Source organism: Atractosteus spatula, chromosome 12 (genome assembly GCF_055471065.1).
Source record: "Atractosteus spatula isolate fAtrSpa1 chromosome 12, fAtrSpa1.hap1, whole genome shotgun sequence".
NCBI classification, from domain to species: domain Eukaryota; kingdom Metazoa; phylum Chordata; class Actinopteri; order Semionotiformes; family Lepisosteidae; genus Atractosteus; species Atractosteus spatula.
The window spans coordinates 30,168,888-30,189,401 of record NC_142717.1 but is presented as its reverse complement, the minus strand read 5'-3'; the positions used below and the strand labels follow the sequence as shown (position 1 = coordinate 30,189,401).

At 38.3% G+C, this 20,514-nt stretch overlaps 1 protein-coding gene across 5 annotated transcripts in view; it reads right to left on the bottom strand.

Annotated features, from left to right (window-relative positions):
- The window catches only part of plekhg4b (pleckstrin homology domain containing, family G (with RhoGef domain) member 4B), a 64,235-nt gene that overhangs the window by 19,120 nt on the left and 24,601 nt on the right, over positions 1-20,514 (bottom strand). For all 5 annotated transcript variants that reach the window (XM_088929612.1, XM_088929608.1, XM_088929610.1 and 2 more), the window contains exons 2-5: positions 11,935-12,132; positions 9,558-10,866; positions 3,937-4,143; positions 2,279-2,402 (exon numbers count right to left, since the gene is read on the bottom strand). In XM_088929612.1, the coding sequence (XP_088785738.1) occupies positions 2,279-2,402; positions 3,937-4,143; positions 9,558-10,650 (1,424 nt within the window). In that variant the 5' untranslated portion in view covers positions 10,651-10,866; positions 11,935-12,132. The remainder of the gene's footprint in view (positions 1-2,278; positions 2,403-3,936; positions 4,144-9,557; positions 10,867-11,934; positions 12,133-20,514) is intronic.

The following is a 20,514-nucleotide window of genomic DNA, read 5'->3' as shown; positions in this document are numbered from 1 at the left end:
TATGCATAGATTTGCATCTTTAAGGCCTATATTTTGTGGTTTGAGGGAAATTTTCAAAACTCAGAAATGGAGGGCTTTCTGAGACAGATTGCAGAATTCCTCAGATTAAACCCCAGCTAGGGTTAGGGTTAGGATTCCAACAATACTTTTTAGCATCATTGCTGTATTTTTTGCCACAAGAGAACTATAGGAAGAGTAATATTTTTCTTCCGTCTTTAATTTTTTTGTTCTGGTATATTTGGCTGCTTGTGTTGCTCTGCACATGGTATTCCAAAAGTGAGTCAAATTAAAAGTGTTTAAAAAAAACCCCATTCTATTGTGTAACCTCTCTTAATTTTGTCATTTTAAATGGAACCAGAAGAATCAATGGAGTCAAAATTGGATGATTCTTGTAACCCTAAACCTAGCTTGGCCTGATAAACGTATGCACGTGTAAATACCATTTTAACAGAATTTTTCATCTTAAAGAAAATTTGCATGTTTAAGGCCTATACTTTGTGGTTTAGGAGACATTTTGAAATCTAACAAATGGAGGGCTTTCTGAGATGGATTACAAAATTCCTTTGATAGAACCACAGCAAGGGTTAGGGTTACGACTCCAACAGTACTTAGATACGTTTAGCTTCATTACTGCATTTTGGGGCACAAGTGAATTTTAGGAAGAGTAAATTCTTTTCTAACATCTTAATTTTTTTTGTTCTGATATATAGTGTATTTAGCGGTTGTATTGCACTGCATATTTCAAGGATGGTATTCCCAAATGGAGTCAAATTAAATGGTGTTAAGAAAACCCATTCTATTGGGTCAACTCTCCCAATTTTCTCATTTCAAATGGAACCAGAAGTATAAATGAAGTCAAAATTGGTTGGTTCTTCTAACCCTAACCCTAGCCTGGCCTGGTAAGCATACTCATGTAAATACCGTTTTAACAGCATTTTTCTACTGTTTGCACAATGCCCTAAAGAAGGTACAATATTGAAGACAATACATTAGCATTGGTTATTAGCATGGATCTGCATGTCTAAGGCCCATATTTTATGGTTTGAGTGACATTTTCAAATCTCAGAAATGGAGGGCTTTCTGAGATGGATTACAGAATTCCTCAGATTAAACCACAGCTAGGGTTAGGGTTAGAATTCCAACAGTACTTAGACACGTTTTAGCTTCATTGCTGTATTCATTGCCACAAGGGAGCATTAGGAAAAGTGATCATTTCTAAAATGTTTAATTTTTTTGTTCGGATATATTTGGCTGCTTCTATTGCTCTGCACATGGTATTCCAAAAGTGAGTCAAATTAAAAGTGTGTAAACTCCCTCAATTGTGTTATTTCAAGTGGAACCAGAAGTACAAATGGAGTCAAAATTGGATGGTCCTTGTAACCCTAACCGTACCGTGGCTCATGTAAATACCATTTTACAGCATTTTTCAACTGAATGAAACATAGCCCAAAAGCCCAAAGAAGGTAAAATATTGAAGAGCACATATTTACAAAATGTCTTATCCGTGAATTTTTTTTTAAGGCCCATATTTTGTGGTTTGAGGGATATTTTCAAATCTTAGAAATGGAGGGCTTTCTGAGATGCATTACAGAATTCCTCAGATTGAACCCCAGCTAGGGTTAGGATTCCAACAATACTTAGACACTTTTTAGCTTAATTGCTGTATTTTTGCCATAAGAGAACTAGAGGATGAGTGATGCTTTTCTCCTGTCTTTAATTTTTTTGTCTTTAATTATTTGATTTATTTGGCTGCTTGTCTTGCACTGGACATTTCCGGAATGGTATTCCAAAATCGAGTGTCATTAAAAGTGTCAAGTAAACCCATTCTAATGTGAAAGCCCTCTCAATTTGCTCATTTCAAATGAAACTGGAAGTATAAGTAGAGTCAAACTTGGATGGTTCTTTAAACACTAACCCTAGCCTTCTGGTAAATCCAGAAATGTCCTCGCATGTTGTGTTCTTTAAAAATGCCAATGGTTTAATTTATCATGCATAAACAAATAATATTTTGCATGAAATGGTTCTAGCAGAGTAACTCTTTTTTTCTTGCAGTTCTTCACTTAATTTTTGAGGTTCTCACAAGGTGGCTTCCAATGTGAGACTTTATTACAATCACAAAAACAACCAAAGCAAAAATGTACGGTACTGAACATAAATTCTTTCAATGAGCTATCAGAAATCTACTGTCTCATGACAAATTAAACAAACATTCAGCAGACAGAGGTGATCCAACATCAGTCAGTACATTGCAGTTGAAAATAAGACATAGTTCCCTTACCTCAGAGTGATGTAGTAATACATTATCAAGCGAAATAGTTCTTTGGCTGTGCAGTTTTCATTAAGCCAAATCCTGGTTCGTGTGCAGACCTGCATAACTGCATGCCCATTACGGTCTCTATTTCCTGAGATAGAACAGGACCAACAATTATTAGACAGGCACTCACACCAACGGACAATTTTTCCAGAAGCCAATCAACTGATCAGTATGATCTTGGACTGTGGGAGGAAACTGGAGCACCCAGAACAAACCTGAAAAAATATGGGGAGGACATACAAACTCCGCACAGATAGCACCCTAGCAATTGAACCAAGGGCCCCAGCACTGCAAGGCAGCAATGCTAATCACAGTGCCGCTAAGCCACCCTCAACCCTTTACCACTAATCTTATACATAATTCACACCTAATGAGACTATTTACAGGAGTTAGAGGCTCTTTGGAGGCCTCTAGTGGCAGGTCAGCTCTTATTGCATCTTATCTGTCCATCTGTACTGTGCATCAGCAACACAGTAGAGTGTCTGGGTTTTTACACATCTCTCTCTCTTTCCTAGAGTTAATCCCGCATCAGCGGGGTCTGCTTGTCAGCACGCCAGTCTCCATTTGGTGGTTTAAACCAAATCTTTGAGCTGACGTTGCCATTAACTGCGACCAAGAAATACTCCAACCGGCGCGTCGCTCCACCTGCCGTGGGAGTTGGGGGGGGGAGGGGGAGGAGAACAAAGTAATGTAGCCAATTCATAGAGGGTGATTATTAGGAGGCATGGGAAATTTGGCCAGGATGCCGGGGTTACACCCCTACTCTTCTTGAGAAACACCCTGGGATTTTTAATGACCACAGAGAGTCAGGACCTCGGTTTTACATCTCATCCAAAGGACGGTGCTTATTTACAGTATAGTGTCCCGTCACTATACTGGGGCATTAGGACCCACCTGGACTGCAGGGTGAGCGCCCCCTGCTGGCCCCACTAACACCTCTTCCAGCAGCAACCTTAGTTTTTCCCAGGAGGTCTCCCATCCAGGTACTGACCAGGCTCACACCTGCTTAGCTTCAGTGGGTGGACAGTTGTGAGTTGCAGGGTGATATGGCTGCTGGCTTGGGTTTTTACACATATATGTACTTAAAAATACATTAATTAACAATATAGACATGTCTTTAATTATTCCTTCCCAATATTGTGTCTCAATGGACCACTAACACCCAGATAATAATAATTATTACTATTGGCATGCAACAAGAACACAGCTGAAATGGATGTCTTAGCAAATTTTGAAAGTGATGCCAGAGTCTCTAATGGTTCCAGAAATCTGTTGCTGCACAAGAGAAGCCTGGTCTTCTGCTAACTAAGAAGGCCTGAATCAACAGATCACACTCTGATTAAGAACTGGACTATAGTCATAAAATACGTCCTTGAAATAATCTGGAGTTCAACCATGCAGGTCTTGATATAGACCTTTGAGGTCTACTGTAATTTTTCCAATGCAATTTACAAAAGGTTTGCCTACTTGCAAGGGTAGAGCAGGTTTAGTTAGCACACAAGTCAAACAATCCTGGACACAGTGGAATAGGAATATATAAATTATAGACTGTAGTAGTCTGTAATCTACATCCAATTTACAGCCAAGGCGAAACTGGAGTATTATTTACAGCTTTAACATACCTGGTAAAATGACTGCTCCGGAAACTAGAAGCTCCTGATTGATCTCTGATGCCACTCTAGGTAGATGAGAAGCACCATCTTCTGATAACACAGTCACGTTTGCACATTCAATTTTGGGAGACCTGCTGGGCATGCTGGCAGTCTGGCTGACTTCACCATTGTGATTGTTGCTTTCCAGTTCCCCTTCTACACCTTTCTCACGGAGAACTGATGAGAAAAGACAAAAAGACTGCTTTTTAAAATATTATTACTTGAAAAGTTTAGTCCAAATATGATGCTGTATTTATACAGCATTTATGCTGTATTACACCAGTAATGTCATTCCTATATATCAAAAACTTTCCAAGTAGGAGGACATTTTCAAATAAAACATAAAATCACATCTAAAATGCATAAAAAGGAAAAAAATAAATAGATTTTGCAGGCAGCAAAGCAGGATTCCAGTATTCATTGCCAGTATTCATTACTATTTTTTTTTCTCTTTTACTCCTTATGTAAAGCGCACATACAGTATGTATGAGGTTCCATTTTTGGGAATCTGTGAGTACTTCAACACTGCAACAATGCATATTCTGAGTAATTACGTACAGTTTCAGTGCCTACGTATCACCTCTAGCATCCTGCAAAGGTTAAACCATTTGTTATACTGAAGATTAGCCATTTCCTACTGTTTTATAAAACATGCATGAGTAATAACTACACCCTCAAATAGTAGCACAAGGCAACTATTGTTTGGGTTGAGATAAAAAATGACTCTGTGCATATTCTTTTAAAAATATTCTTTATGTTTAGGTAGTTTAAAATCTAACGTATATAGTTAAAAGAAACATGGTGATAACAGGAATGGTGTAAAAGAATCTTACCACTGAGTTTGACTCACAACAGCTAATTCTATTTCTTACTCCAGCAACCTAATTATACAAATGTTTCATTTGGATTGCCATAGTTCGCGTTTTCTTAAAACATGGCAATGTTCTATTACAGATCCTGACCAGTGTTTTTCTTAATACTCGGCATTATGACAGTCTGTGTCATCTGACAAATCCAATGTAATCACTTGATTAATTTAACTTCCCTTAAAGCATCTTCAATAAATCTCATAGTAGAAGAAAGACCTGGATAACAAGTAACAGAATGCTCATTGATGATTGATTTCATATTACACCACTTAATATCAGCAGGTTCTTCAGCTCATAATAATATTGGTCACTTAGTGTAGCTTTATTTCCAGAAAGTCACAGTACAAATTATTGTAGTTAGGTCAACTGACTTGCACTGCATTGCTATTCCATATTTCTTAACACCTATTCCATTCAGCCACTTCCTTTATGTTCAAATAAGGATAGCCTGCTTCAGGTTAATACTGGTGAGCTGTTATTAAAAGAATGAATGGGTCTTTTGTTGTCTCACTTATGGAATTTTCAGCCTTCTTTGATTAAGTATGCGAATTGTGTTCATTTTTTTAGGTTGCGGGAAGAGTTCAGAAAAAAAGTGTCCTGCCTGCAATTTTTCTTTGCCTTGTTCATACCCTGACGAGTTTTTAAATGTAAGTTAAAAGCCTTTTGCACTCTCTTTCAATGTTTCAGCTTGGTTTGGTGCCTGGGATGTTTCTCCCAGTCTGTCAACATGAGACTGTACTGCCTGCTAAAACACCAACTGCAGGCTACTCCACTGCACTGAAGCGTGGAGAGTTTTTCAAGCACCTGCGATTAACGTCAGAGAGACAGTCTCCCATCATCAGACACCAGAAACTGAGTGCTATGGACTTGTAACTGCTAAGTTTAAAACATTTCTGGAGTAAGAAAGGATACCAGGGATGGCTGTTAATAAAAATGGCAATATATAGTACAGTGCTGCATGTTTCAGAACCCTTAAAAATCATCCCAAATAGAAAAAATGTTTCTAGTGTGTTTATTTTTCTACAGAACTTTGTGATCCTCCTGAAAGACCGGCATCATGAGAGTATCAACATGCTGTACCTGGGTACCTGTATGAGTTTAAAAACATTTTGAAACAATTTTTCACCAGTTTTTCAACAATCGGCTTTGTATGAGATCTCACGCCAAGCAAAAAGCAGGCCTCGGGCTTAGTCTTCATTTTTTAGTGTAATGTTCACATGTTATAACAAAGACTAACAATACAGAAGATTTCAGTTCTGATTGACTGATACGACAAAATCAGTACCATCAGTGTGTCAATATGTCTCTATTCTGTTGCAGGATGTAGGTGCAGCTGAAGATAATTCAAAGAATATTGTGTTTCTAACTTTGGCCTTCAGATGTTCTCTCAGTTAGGTGTTATTTGGAGGATGGTGATCAGAAGAGGTGGTGTTACTTCTATAGTGTTTTTTCAAACTTTTAGGACAACCATTTTCTGCAAAACTGGACGTGTGCTCACAACTTTGTGAGACATTTGAATACATTTCTTTTTTCTTTTGATGGCATCTTTAAAACAATGTCCTACTGATCAGTTGTTTTGAAAGGCATTGAAGCTAGCCAGGAGACAAAAAAGCTGAAGAGTCCCTCTTAAGACACAGAAACATTCAGAAAAAATGAAAGCACAGGATAGGCTAGCAGGTTTCATCTGTCAGTTATTGGTGGTCAACCAAGCAGATGACAGCCAACGTTTTTCTGTTCTTTTTTTCCTCAGCATGGGTTAAGTGTAAAGATCAGGGAACAGGCAGTTGTGCGAAATGCCCTTTACTAGTCTATGAAAGCTTCCTGTAAACTCTGCCACATGGGAAAGCAGATTCTATGCTCTTAAAACTTCTGGAAACTTATTATTCCGGTTACTGCCTTGGACAAGAGACAGCCTCTTGCCGCTTAGTCCTATTGTTTTCCAGAAATCATTTCCTGTCCTAAGTAAACATAGTTTATTCTGGTTTATTCATAACCATACCTATTCTTTGTTCTGTGTATTCTGTATTCTACACAAACAGTTTTTCAGGAGCAAAAATGAGCAAAAATGGGTATTGTCTTACAATTTGTGTTGAATAACGTCATACACTGTATGTACAAATGAATTCAGTATTGGATTAATATTATACTGTAGGTTTTCATTTTGTATACTTCCATGAACCATCATGTACATTAATAGCAGCCTGCACAATACTAAGTTAAGAATTGTGCTTTCCTATTCCAATTTGTACTATACTTAGCTGCACAAATGTTATTATACTGTAACTACAAATGATCAGCTCTGATTAGCTTTTTTCATGGCGAAATAAAAATCAGAATCTGATTGATCAAAGGCATATGTCCACATCTGTGCATGTTTGTGTCCACAGTCTCAGAAATCTTTGTTCAGTGTACAGCATGTCACTGGTAACCTTTAAATGCAGGAAAAGCTGTACTTCATCTCCCATCTGTAACAAAACAATGGAGCAAAGTCCCTGGGGCAGAGCTTAGCCCTTCAGTGCACCATTAGCACGCAACTACCTTGAACTAGACTTGCTTTTAAGAAGGCTGTAGCCTCACAATGAGGCAGGAGGACAGTGTCTTTAGTCTCTATTCACATGTTGGTTTATCAACAAGGTGAAAGGGGAAACTCGTAGAAATACTTTAATAAAGTTTGTAATTTAATAAAGTTTTATATCATAGAATGCATGTTCAGTAAGATCTCATTAAAAGGACAAAAAGAGCTGAATCTCCCTAATCCTGAAGTGATAGGCTATGTGGCAGACATATTTAAAGTCCTAAAATCACAAAACCAAAGCAATGGAGTCCATCAAAATTAGAAATGAAGTAACGAACCAAGCATCCATGTAGAAAACAAAAGAGGCTTCAAACTGCCCAGCTACATTGTTGAAGCTGATGTTGAAGCACCCTTCAAACAAGTGATCAGATGGGTTTGGGTCAGTAAGCTTTTATCAGCCAGAAGTTCAAGACAGAGCAAATGTTTCCTGTCATCCTCTTATTTGCATTTTACCATTGTAAAACATTGCATGTTCCATTTACATTCCATTTCTTAGTGTTTTAGCTGTCAGGTCTGAGGTAGAAAAGCTGTCAGTTCTGTTCTGTGTGGAAAGGAAAACAGATTTAAAGCCTCTTCCAAATTATACATATTTCCTGGGCAGGACTACTGAAGACACATCTGAATAACGCATAGTCATGTTTTCAATTACCGGAAGCTGGAGCTCAAAAAAGCAGCAGGATGGCTATTGACATTTTCCAAACTCCCTTGACTGACAGAAAGCACCTGGGGCTTTCAAAACAGTATTTTGAAAAAGGAGACAGTCAATTAGGCCACGCCTGTTCTCATGAGATATAGTTTCCAGGGCAGGACAGTGCCTACTGCTGCATCAGCCCACACAAGTGTTGCATGTTTATCACGGGTCATGAAAAAGAATGTTCTGGAATTACATGTTCTGCCATCATATAATTTCTTCAAAACTAATTCCTTGGTGTAGTCCATCTTACCCTCTAAGTAATAATTGTAGTGTGGAGCGGCACCCAACCAAAAAATCTATGTAACCACAAAACAATGGGAGCTAAAAATGAAACTTGATTTGTGACCCTTAGGTCATATCATTTGATCTAATGCAACCTTGCCTAACAAGAAATACTTCTGAAGGATTAGCTCTACATGTGTTCTACCTTATTTTTGGGGAACTTATGATGATAAAAAATGAAACCCCTGCAGTAACACTTTCAGCAGTTTAGATGTTGTATTCTCTGTAAATGGGTGTAATGTTATGAAAGCCCATTTTCTTTATTCTTAGGGAAAGCAATTAAATTTTAAATAACACATAATAATGATTGTTTGCATTTATATAGCGCTTTTCATCTGGAAGGATCTTCTTGTAGAAGACCCAGTTAATCCCCCACTTGGGTGATGAGGGCAGGCATGAGCCAGTAGCCCACTGCACCACAGAACAGATGAAGTAAGACCGTGCTTTACTACCTGAATTTAGGAGGATCTTTACGGAGGCTAGATTGCACAGTTCCATAGGGGAATTTAGTTAGGAGACTGGAGCTGAAATCCCCAGGAGTCAGGTGTGACTTGAAGAAGATTCAACAGCCAAAATACTGTGTTTCCTCTTTCTACTTTTCAGTGATAAATTGTTTCTTTTTTGTTCCTTAGAAGGAAGAGTGCCACCACACGTTCAGCAGGTCACAACTTTCTTTATGAGGAGACCCGACCAAGTATTCAAAATCCTCAACAGCATTGACAACTCAATTTAAGTCCACCCAGCAGGCTTCAGAACGAACAGAGAAATGTGAACCCGTGGACGCAAGTGGAAACTACATGGAAGATAATGTTCAGAACAAAGGTGCTTCTTAGTGAAGGGTAGCTACCCAGCCATGTTGTTGAAGCCAGTGCCCTGGCTTCCCTCAAGAAACAACTGAATGAGATCCTTGGATCAATAAGTTCTTAACTACAAACAGACTAGATGGGACAAATTAATCTTCTCTTTTGAAATCATTCTCATGTTTTTATGCTTAGTTTCTGAGGTATGAGAAGATCAAGCTGCGACCTAGGAACACTGCTGTCAAATGTCATGCATGAGTTCATTTAATGCTTTGTATTTCATATTATAATGGCTCAGACATCCATTTTGAATTGTGATCTAAACCAGCATAGCAAATGGATTAAATAAAAACGTTTTTGCTGATATTTACCTAAACCCTCCTTTGCAGCATTCTGTCTTTTTTCCATGTGGGGAAGCACTCCCTCAAAATCAAGCTTTCTCAGTTTCAGGGCATATCCGTTTGTAAGTTTTTTTGGAGACTGACTTGCTGACCCCCCGGATGATGACCGTGCCCTATGACCTTTAACCTGCGAGGTTTTGTGCGTCCTCTCCAGAGACTTGGAACGCTTCTCTTCCAGTTTGTTCTCCCCGAACGCAGGGTCTCCCTGTGGTGTAAGGGGTCTGGGAACTTGACAGTGATGTTTATGAGTCTCCCCCCTTGACAGTTCACCAGCAGGGAATCTCTTTACAAGGTGCTCCCGTTTTGGGCTGTGTTTTTCAGACTCATTGTTCTGAGAGATTCTTCCAGTGGGATCTTGAGCCAGTGAGCTGCTACGGTGTTCTGCAGCTTCCTCAGATATTGATTCTGTGCTAGATCCAAGATTCATTGGATTTTGTAAGGCCTCCATGTAGGATTTTCGAAACAGGCGTCTTGTTTCGAAATGCATAGAATCCCTGAGCTGTTTCCTTCTGGTGCCTAAGTTGCTCAGATCTGGGGTGAAGGAAAGACACTTGGTGCCACTTTTCTCATCACATTTCAAGGCCTTAACTGGCTCTGCTCTTCCATTATTGTTTTCATTGCTGGGTAACAACAATGAAATCACATCTGTGTTTTTTAAATCTGTCTCCGTTTCATTTGTTGATGTGTTGGAGTCCTGTTTGGTTTCTTGTTCTGCTGGTTCGTTATTCCCTCCATTCCTCTGACAATCCTGCAAAATTGCTTCTCCCACCGTCGAATCCGGGTTTTCTGAATTAACACTGTCAAGAGAGCCTTGGCTTTCCATAGTACTTGTCAAACTGATGACCTCTGTGCTGCAGCTTATCTGTGAATCACAAAAGGAGTTGCCATTGCAGTTCTGCATTATGGTTTCAGGCGTGGAGATAAATAATGGGTTGACAATGTTTTTCCAAGGTGTCCTGTAAACAACAGTGCCCGTGGTCAGCAAACAGTTTTGTAGTGGGAAAATGCTCTTTTCGCAAGTTACATTTTGCAGGAATTCAGTTGTGAAGACACTCCCATACATTGTTTCTGGAATAGGTATCTCCACAATAGCCTGGACACAGCTTGAAAGGCATTTTATGACCAGCTTTGCCGACTGCTTCCCCAGTGGTACAATCTGAAAGTAGAAGTCCCCTTGCTTCAGTCTAACTTTGTGGAGCGGAGCTAGCTGCACCACAACCTTTTCATGAATACACAAAGGCCATCCTTCATGGTAGAAAATCAGACCTTTGAATTTTGCCTGGAAAAAGCAAAACAAAAAAAAGACATTAATCTTCACTTCTATATCTATTTCTATAGTAGTCAGTTGTATTAATTAACATATTCATGCAATATACTGTACACACTGAAGAAAATGTTGAAACCAGAACAGAAAATAGGAAAATCTCAAAGGGGCTGCAGCAAAACAATTAACCTCCAGCTAAGTATAAAAAAGTTTAAAAGTTTCATTTGTGTTAGTTGCCTTTTTCACACCTAGTGCTTTTTGCAATTTGTGAGTAACTGGTGCTTACTTGGTTAAAAAGTATTAATTAACACCTGTTACACCTCAGGGTTTGGCCACAAGAAGTCAAGTCTTGAAGAAGTCAGATATGTTGTCCTGTTTGTAAGAGAGACTGTAAATTACATGGAAGAGAGACCATTCTGGTTGGTCTGTTTTTCTGATTGCTCTTCCTGGACAAGCCCACCCTCTCTGCTCTTTGATGACAAAGGTACAGTAAGTGACTATGATCTGTAAAGCAGATTTTGGCCTGGAATCTATTAGGCTAGATTTAATTTTAAAGTTGCGAGTTCAGATAAATGCTCAGTTAACTAATCAAGACAAGGCCGGAATAAAAACTGGGAGACACTGCAGTCCTGTGCACCAGAACTGAAAGAACCTGCCTTGCAGCCTTATTTTTTACAATGGATAGGCCTAAGGACTACAGATCAAAAAACTTTGCAAAGAAAGTTTATTTCAAAACTATCAGGTCCAATGTACTACTAAATACAAAAAGCCCTATTGAACTGTTGAAATATTTTATACTCGCAGGTGAACAGAGCTATTAAACCTTCCTTAAATCAATTATAGTATTGCTTACCTGTGAGCATTATCCACAGGACTAAAGAAGGAATGAGGTTTCATGGTTTGCTCACAGAACTATATCTCACAACAATTAAAAGCCTCAGAGTAAATATTACATTTCAATGGGACTCTCTGCAGAAGAAGGCTTTGAAGCAATGCTGTCCCAAGATCAGGGAGATCACTTTCATGCTGTTGTGGAGCCAAGAACAAAGCTGGGGTCTGTTGTGCCGACAGTTTTCGACTTACGCAGGTCTCCTGCTGAATGGCCTGCAGTATTCGCTTGGCGGGGACGAGGAAGTCGATCAGGCAGCGGAGCCCGTCACCACGGTACGACCTCTCGACCACGGTGAACAGCTGCCACAGCACAGTGGCAGCGGTGGCGTTGAAGGGCGGGTAGAGTGCCGACAGGGTGTTCTGTATGCAGGCGTCGAGTGACTCGGAGTCCTGAGCAAGAAAAATCAAGGGAAGGTGCTCAGCAGCTCATAGTATTGAAACAGATTGAGAGGGTCTTGAGTAAGGTTTATAAATGTCCAAGAAAGACCACATTGACCTCCTTTGTTAACTTGGCTGTCTGCTCATTTTAACATGGTGAAGGTGAAGGGAGAGGGTGTACTCGGCGTCTCAGTCTTTGGTAGTTTGCTTACTAACCAAGTTACAGATGCACAAAACAATGCCTGCTTGAAAAGCATCTCTTGGGACAACATGGAAACAACAGATGAGGTTGCTGAAAGTAAAACCTTAGACCTCAGCAGAATGCAAGTGATTTTGTGAGTAAAAAAGGTTTAAAAGCAGCAATGGTTTTCTTTTTTTTTAAGCAGGTAAGAAGACTTGTTCTATACATTACACTACATAATGTCATCCAAAAGTAAAAGCACAAGTTGTAACCCCCCTCCCCAATTAAAACCAGCCAACATGTAGCTAACAGATCTGCTTCATTTCTTTACCGATTTTATTTAAAAGCTTAACATTAGGATTCCAAAACTGTGTTTTGCTCCGTAGTTTGGGAAAGTGAGAAAAGGTTTTGTATGTCTATGGACAACAGTTTCAAAATGGTGTTTTATATGAGTTTAAGGAATAATTTATGTAACCATGAAATAATAAAACAAGGATGAAAGAACAGTAGGGAAGCACAGTATTCCCTGTCACAGTTCTTAATGCAGAAAACACTTCTTCGTGTGTTGAAGGTGTACGATCACACTTCTTTCTTATGTTTATCATTGACTTAGACTGGACGATTTAGTCATTGCGTAAGACATTGTAGATGATGCAGAATGCCAGGGTGAGAGGAAACATATGTTTTGACATATGTAATACATATGCATGCAGTTTTGGACAGATAAAACTTTTTTTTATCCATAGCTTCAGTAAATCTTTTTTTTTCTGATAATAATACACTGTTACCAAGGAATTTTGATTAGTAAAGGAAAAACCTGAACAAAGCTAAAGCCAATAGCTCTCCCACATACATTTGTCAAACCCCTCTGTAAAAAAAGTAACTTCAAAGGGAGTTCAGTCTGGACTGCTGTGGGGAATTTCCTGGGCCTGACTGTATCCAAAGGTAACTATTTAAACAGGAGGATGTACTGTAGAGTTTCAGGTGTGTAGCTTCACTTCCCCTGCGATTTAGTTCAAGTCATTCAGATGTTTGATTTTTTTATAAAAATGGCTGAAGTTTCTAAATATGCTTTATTGGTCTACTGTCAATTAAAAATCTTCATGGAGTTTGTATTTCTTTTATCTAATACGCACTGCTTAGCACAAGATCAAAAACAGGCCTTGCTAGTGCTAGACCACAATAATTCCATTTCCAGCTATCATCAGACGCCTCTGAATGCTGGTGAAGGTCATTGGAACCCTATGGTCCAGGGTGCAAAGTAGAATTCCAGTTCATCAGATGGTACTAATCCAGCATGTGGCTATAGTTTTGTTTGTATGTTGAACCCAGTTCAACTCTTTCCCTTCATCCTGATTGACTCAGAGCTCCTGGGTTTCAACATTTTTTGCTAAGTGATGTCTCTTTAAATGTACCTTTGGCCAGTTTGGTTTCCCAGTTAAAACCCTGCTAATTACGGAACATTACGGTCAAGCTGCTTTTCACTTCAGGTCGCTGCCATTTTTCACTTCTTGTACTGCATGGCCATTCGGTATTTGTTTTGTGGTGATAAGAAGTGCTCCGTTGGCTCTCCTGCCAAACCGACATTTTCACTTCTTTATGACCGTGGAGTCACGTGTCTTGCAAGATGGCCCAAAACATCTGGCGGCAGATCAGACAACAGGATAGCAGAGGTTCAAGGAAATGTCCTCAGCTTGGTTTTAAGGGAAGCACCTGTGAGCATGACGCTAGTGTCGCGAAACAAAAGGCCCGGAAAATCCAACACATTTTCGGCTTGTGCAGACAAGTATTTGTAAGGATTGTAATGACTATTCCGATACCACTTCTCATGGCCATTATGTTTTTCATTTTTATGGGCACAGCATATCCAACCTGCAAATGCGCATTTAGAACAGGGAAGTGAAGGCTATATTCCAGTTGATTTTCAGTCTGTTTTGAACCTGTTTTCAATTACTTTAGTCATGTCGAATTTAATGTAAAAATGACATAAACTCTCAGTCAAAACCTAAAAATTAACACTAAGCTATCTTTGCCACTACTGCTAGGATGATGAATTACTCTTGTCAGGCACCTCCATTAGTATTACAGTTAGGAAGAGGAGGAGCAGAAATACAAATGTTCATAGTAGCAGCCGTGCGAAAAAATAGGGTCAAGGGGGATCTGCATTAGTGTGGGCTAAAAAGGAACATGTAGAACTCTAAAATGTAGAAAGAGAAATTAAAAAAAAACCAAGATTTTTCAACTGTGGAGGCTGGAGAATGCTTGCTTGTTTCAGAAAAAAATACAGTAACATCCTTAGTAGTGTAGATAGTATCGTCGACAACCCATTAATCATCTAATTAGCAGCAATCATAGTTTGTTTTAGAATTTAATAATTTTCCAAAGATAGATATCATAGTTGCATGCACTTAGTTTCAATTGCTAAAGTCTAACTACTTGAAATTCGAAGTCATCTTAAACCTTTAACAGGAAAAAAAAAGTCTTTAATAGGGAGATGAAATGGAACTCATTTGCATCTAGGGTACAATTGCAGGGATATTAGACCCGCCACAGATTCTGCATTTTTCTGCCAGAAGAGCTGAATGCCTGCCAGCCTTTTGTGACTAATGCAAAACAACTTGTTCTGGGGGTCAGTTTCCATAGGAAATTATATCACATAGCTAAAAGTAAAACATAGATGGAATGTAGCTTCCTGAAAAAAAGGGTGCTCATGAGATAAGAGTTCATTTTTCTTTGGTCAGATTATATTTGTTTTTTTTGCCTGCATGCTGAAAAAGTACTTGGGCATGCGGTATATCCCATAGTTCCACTGCAAGGAATCAATAGTTTATTGTCTGCATGACAGCTGCTCAAACAACACTACCACCTACGTTAGCAGAATTGGCTATAACACCTAATATCATTCTGAAAATTGTCACTACATTAACCTTAACCTACAGTATATGAAAATATTTGAAAAAAGAAAGGAATGGAAATGTTTAAATTTGAAACACTTTTTACAGTTTTAGATCAAAGAAAATTTAATAGAAATAACATCCTAACAAATACTAACTTGTTTGCTAGTATTAAACCGTTCACTGACGAAGAAGTTGTTCATCTGTACTTTTGATTTCACCCAAAAAACATTCTACCTAGAACGAGTGTGAGCACAGTTCTTCATTATATACAACCATGGAGACAAAAGTAATATCCAAAATTCAGAGAAAAACTATCAAAAGTAGTTTTGTATCATTATCAGTAACAAATGTGCTTTATAGACAGAATATCTTGAGACTTTATGTAATTTCCATTTCAAAGTCACTGAAACACCCCCATTACTGACAGACATGTAGCTTGAAAATTATTAAGTTATTATTGTAAGTTCTGGGACAGTAAAGTACGTACAAAATCCTACACAGATGAGCAAGAGGTATAGCAACAATACATTTTTAATTTGAATCAGTCTGACTTCCTAGTTTGGTAGTATAGTCAGTAAATCCAAAATTCCATCCACCCATTTTTTTTAAAGCATAGCATTAGTCTGCAAAGTGTGCAAAGCAATTAATAAAAGCTGTTTTAGTCACTTAATGAAAGACATTATTGGTTTCCTTTATTGTTATTGGAATTGAAAGCAAATGGATGAAAAAACAGCCCATCTACCCTACAAGTTCCCTGGCTTTAGAAATATCTGAGGGTGTTGCTGTTCTCTGTAATAGGTTATTTGCATTGCAAAATCAAGTCTAAGAAAAACAGCATTACAAATAGGATCAACAAGACACACAGTATTTCTGTTCATACATTTGCTTACAGATGTTTATCTTATTAAACGATTTTACCCAGCACTACTTGGATTGATTTATTTCAGTTTCTTTTAAAACCCATTTCCCTTGCTTCAATATTTACTAGCTGCTTCTCAGACACACAAGAATAGCAACAAAAGCACTTGAATTTCCATCCTGTATGTACTAATGACTTGAGTTTTGTCTAGTTTTTCATCACTAGGATTAACTATATGCACCATACATATTGCATTCTGTTTGCTTACAAGGTACAAGGCAGGAATGCAGTCTTAACCAGTCCGTATCAAATCCCAGGCACATTTATGAAGTTAGGGACACAAGGAATCATGGATTAAAACTGCACTGAAGCTTGAAGCAGCTCCACCAAGTAGAGAGTAGTTTAAATCCACTTCCGATCACATGAGCCAGATTCATTTGAAGACCTGGAACCTGTGAACCTGTGCACAACTATGTGAAAAATGTTAAGGATAACTGCATTGCAACTCTGAGTAAGCGCTTGCAAGGAGCAAGCCTTTTGTACAGGTAACTCACTCCTAATTTTTTAATGGAATTTTAAAGTTTAAAGTCATGGTAGGAGGAAGAAGAGTTTAGTGTTTGTGTTGAAGAGCACACTGGAGGCTGATTGAGAATGAAACGTGATGGTTGCTCTTGACTTCAATTCAAGTAGAAGCGGCACCTCAACCAGGAGCTGATTGCCACCTGACTTGCTTCAGCAACATTACTGATCCTATGCAATGAGCATGCACAAGCAATTCCCATTGCTTTATATGCAAAAACCTTAAATATGTATTTCCCACAATGTGGTCTGAGCAAGGAGCTAAAACTATAAGAGTTAAGCTTTCCAGTTAAGCTATCAACTTGCTCGCTTTGTATGAGCAGCAGCTTTAACCAACCAAAAGAAAGCAACACCTCATGGCAGCACCATAGTCCTGTAGAGAAAAGACAATAAAGTACTATAACCTAACAAATGCCCTTGGCAAAAGTCTTATTAATACAATGTCTTTGATCCAGCCATACAAAGATATAGATGTGTGTATTATGTACAATGTCATTAGTGTGAAATAAAACCTCACAGGCTTGGTTCTCATGGCAGTATCAACCGAAGTGTAACCAGAGATGGTCTGGGAACAATTCTTTTCTTTTTTTTAAAGAAACAGGCTGCTTGTAACCACAAGTGCAACTAACCGTGTACAGTGGCTACTGGAGAACAAGAATATTTGATGTTCGTACACCACTGGTATGACCTTTACTGAATCACAACACAATGTAATAACAATAACAAAATACCATATCTACTTGTGCATTTCTGTCATTCTGATTATTTAGACACAGTCTGCTAAAGAAGCACATTCCTTAAAGTTCCTCTTATGTCAATTAGACACATGTATACAGCATAAATATTGAGAATATGTTCTGTATAATGTACTGTATAGTGTTAAAGATTTGTCATCATTATACAGGAAACATACAGGAAATCTGCAGGTGAAATAAAGATCGTAAAAAAGGATAAATTAGGTTAATATTATATGCTATATTGTAATTTTGTTTAAAAAATCCAGTCCATTTGATTATTCTGGTCTACACTGAAACAATAATTAAAAAATCATACAGATGTAAATGTTTTGATTCTCTTTTTGATGTTTTTGTTTTGGATACCACAGAGGGTTTTACTATTTTTACATTAAAAACATATTTTGCCCAATGAGTTTCTTACCATTTCTGTTCTTAATGAAACGCAGACAAAGCACTTGATTACCAATTACAGCATTCTCTTTTTAAATCTAACATCTTCATGATTTGTAGAAAATCTTGCATTCAAATGGCAGACTCTCTCCATTACAATTCAGTGATGACTCAAAAATGTCACTGAGCTTTAAAGTCAGGCAGAGTGATGTGACTTCCGAAAAGAAAAGCTCCAGCCTCTGGAAACACATTCTTCAGCCATTTTCCATTAAGTGCTTGTGCTCCCTTTGAATGAGGAGGGTGTTCTCCTGGTTAGTCATCCACAGTGTGCATTCTAGCTAACAGGAGCAGTGCTACGTTGGTATACTTAACTATGCTAAAAGTCAAAATCATCGCCATCCTATCCCCACTTTTTCATTTCTATTTACACTAATGAGCAGAAGTCCACAGAGATTTTTCATTTGAAAGAATTATAATTATGTCTAACTGTGATGCACGGGAAGTCTGTGCATGTTGTTTCCACCTTAGTTCCTATGCTTCAAGAACAATAGTAATGAATGAGTTCTCCATACAGACCATGGGAACAGGAGATGTTTCAGCAATAATTGATGTGAATTATTCCTACTGTTTTATAGATGTTAATTAAACTTTCCAGTTATAATTGAAGTAATTGTTGCCGCAGTTTTGTAGATTTAATTAAACTAATTCCCACACAAACTTAATTCACATGGTTTATAGTATGTTCAAGCTATTGCTAAATGCTAAAAGAAAGGTCCACAATCTAACTGGTAGAGAAAAAAAAGATACTAGATTGACACTTCCCCAAATGATCAGCAAGTTATTAAACCACGGTATCAAGCAAACAACCAGAACTGTACATCTGGCCACTCCTGTAAATATCTCTAAAAAGCACGAAGAGCTGTGTATGACATCTGTGAAAATACTACAATTATGGAGTAAAGAATGGTTTGGCAGTTTGTAACATCCTTTAATATGAAACAGTTTAATACTTTATAAAGTGAAGCCATTTTCACAGTACCTACAACTAAGATCACAAAAAATTGTGTAATTTCTGATTCAATGATCACATTTCATAAGCAACTGAAAAGACGACACCTACTATGAAAACTTGAAAGCACATAGTGCCAAGTGTGGTGAGCCTGCTTTAGCTCATCAGACAGGGGGCAGAAACCTGCGTCATTAAAGTGAATTTAAAAGCAACGCAGTTCGAAGACACACTGCTGACTGAAACTAAGCTGTTGTCAGCTTGTTGGGCACAGCTTCACCCTTCAGTGTCACTATGACTAGATTAATAAAAACAGCCAACGGCAGAATTTCCAAAAAGGAAAAAGGGTCAGAGTGCTGGAGTGGCCATTATAATGGTGTGACCTGGATCATCCTGGAGGCTTAGGGATGGATCTGAAGGAAGCAGTGACTCTGCCAGGAAATCCACTATTTGAGAGCTGCTTGCAGCAGAGAATGGGAGTGATTTCCAGTGACAAAACAATAACAGATCATGAAAAAACTGAGAAAATGTTTTTACACTGTAAAAGAACTTAAATGTGCACACAATATGTGCTGAGCTGAAGCGTGGACAGAGTGAATTTTATAGTTTAGTTTGTGAAATAATATTCTGGCAGGGTTGCTCTCACTGACGTGTATGTTTATTGGCTCAGCTCATTCCATTTCCTGTGGTCAGGTTTTGCTAATAAACTTGGACTCTAAAGTGACTGAAACCAGGGCTGGCTGCACTGTGACACCAGGTGCAGATCTTAAACTTCACAGTCCAGTGCTACAGAGTTCCTTCTTGGTTCATGTTATTACGACAGTTCCTTTTTCAACCAAAGGGTTACTTCTCCCTGGAACACTGTCTACTGTACATTTGTTAGGCTACTGCAGTTCTGAAAAAGGTGTTCACGAATCACATAAGAGAATCCCCCTTTTTATATTTGGGATTCCAAAGTCACGATTTTTGTTCTCACTTCTGTAGCAGCTGAGATGCTACAATATTATACATATGACACAGTTTTGCTTTGTTTCTAAATTTAATATAATTATGTGGTTTTTACCTTCATTGTGCTGCCACCTCCTTTGATGACGAAGGCAGATTAACACTTGTTTTTGATACTGGGTCTGTATATAGGCTCACACAGGTTGTCAAATTCAAATGCACAACTGGAGATCTAACTTAAATTTTGACCAGTACAGGACATAAACTGCTAAAGTTACAAAAGTCTATTAACCTTGGCAAAATATAATACAGTATGTAACAAGCATTGCTGGCTAGTTCTTTTGCCACAGTGTAACACAAATCTAGTGGAGGAGTTTCAATTCAATTCCTTTTTATATAGCGCCTTTCACAACAAGGTTGCCCCAAGGCACTTAACAATGCAAGTTTAAAGAAAAATATCAGAAAACCATACCCATCCTTCTTTCTTTCAAACGTTTTCATAGGCCAGTTGTTCCAACTATGGAGGAACGCTTTCTTAGATGGATTTCAGTATGATTTACAGGTCTGAAAGGTGTTTGTCCATCCCACCCCACCCATTTCTATCTATCAATCCAGATATCTGTCAATCCAACATCCATCCACATGTCCTTCTGTCCATCCATATTCATGTACAAATGAATATACATTTGATCCTTTTGATCATTTATACTTCAAAATGCGTGCAGTTTGTTTGCTTATTTGATATGCAGTCCTCAAAACTCAATAAATCATCTGTGAATTCATAATTCTGACCAAGGGTT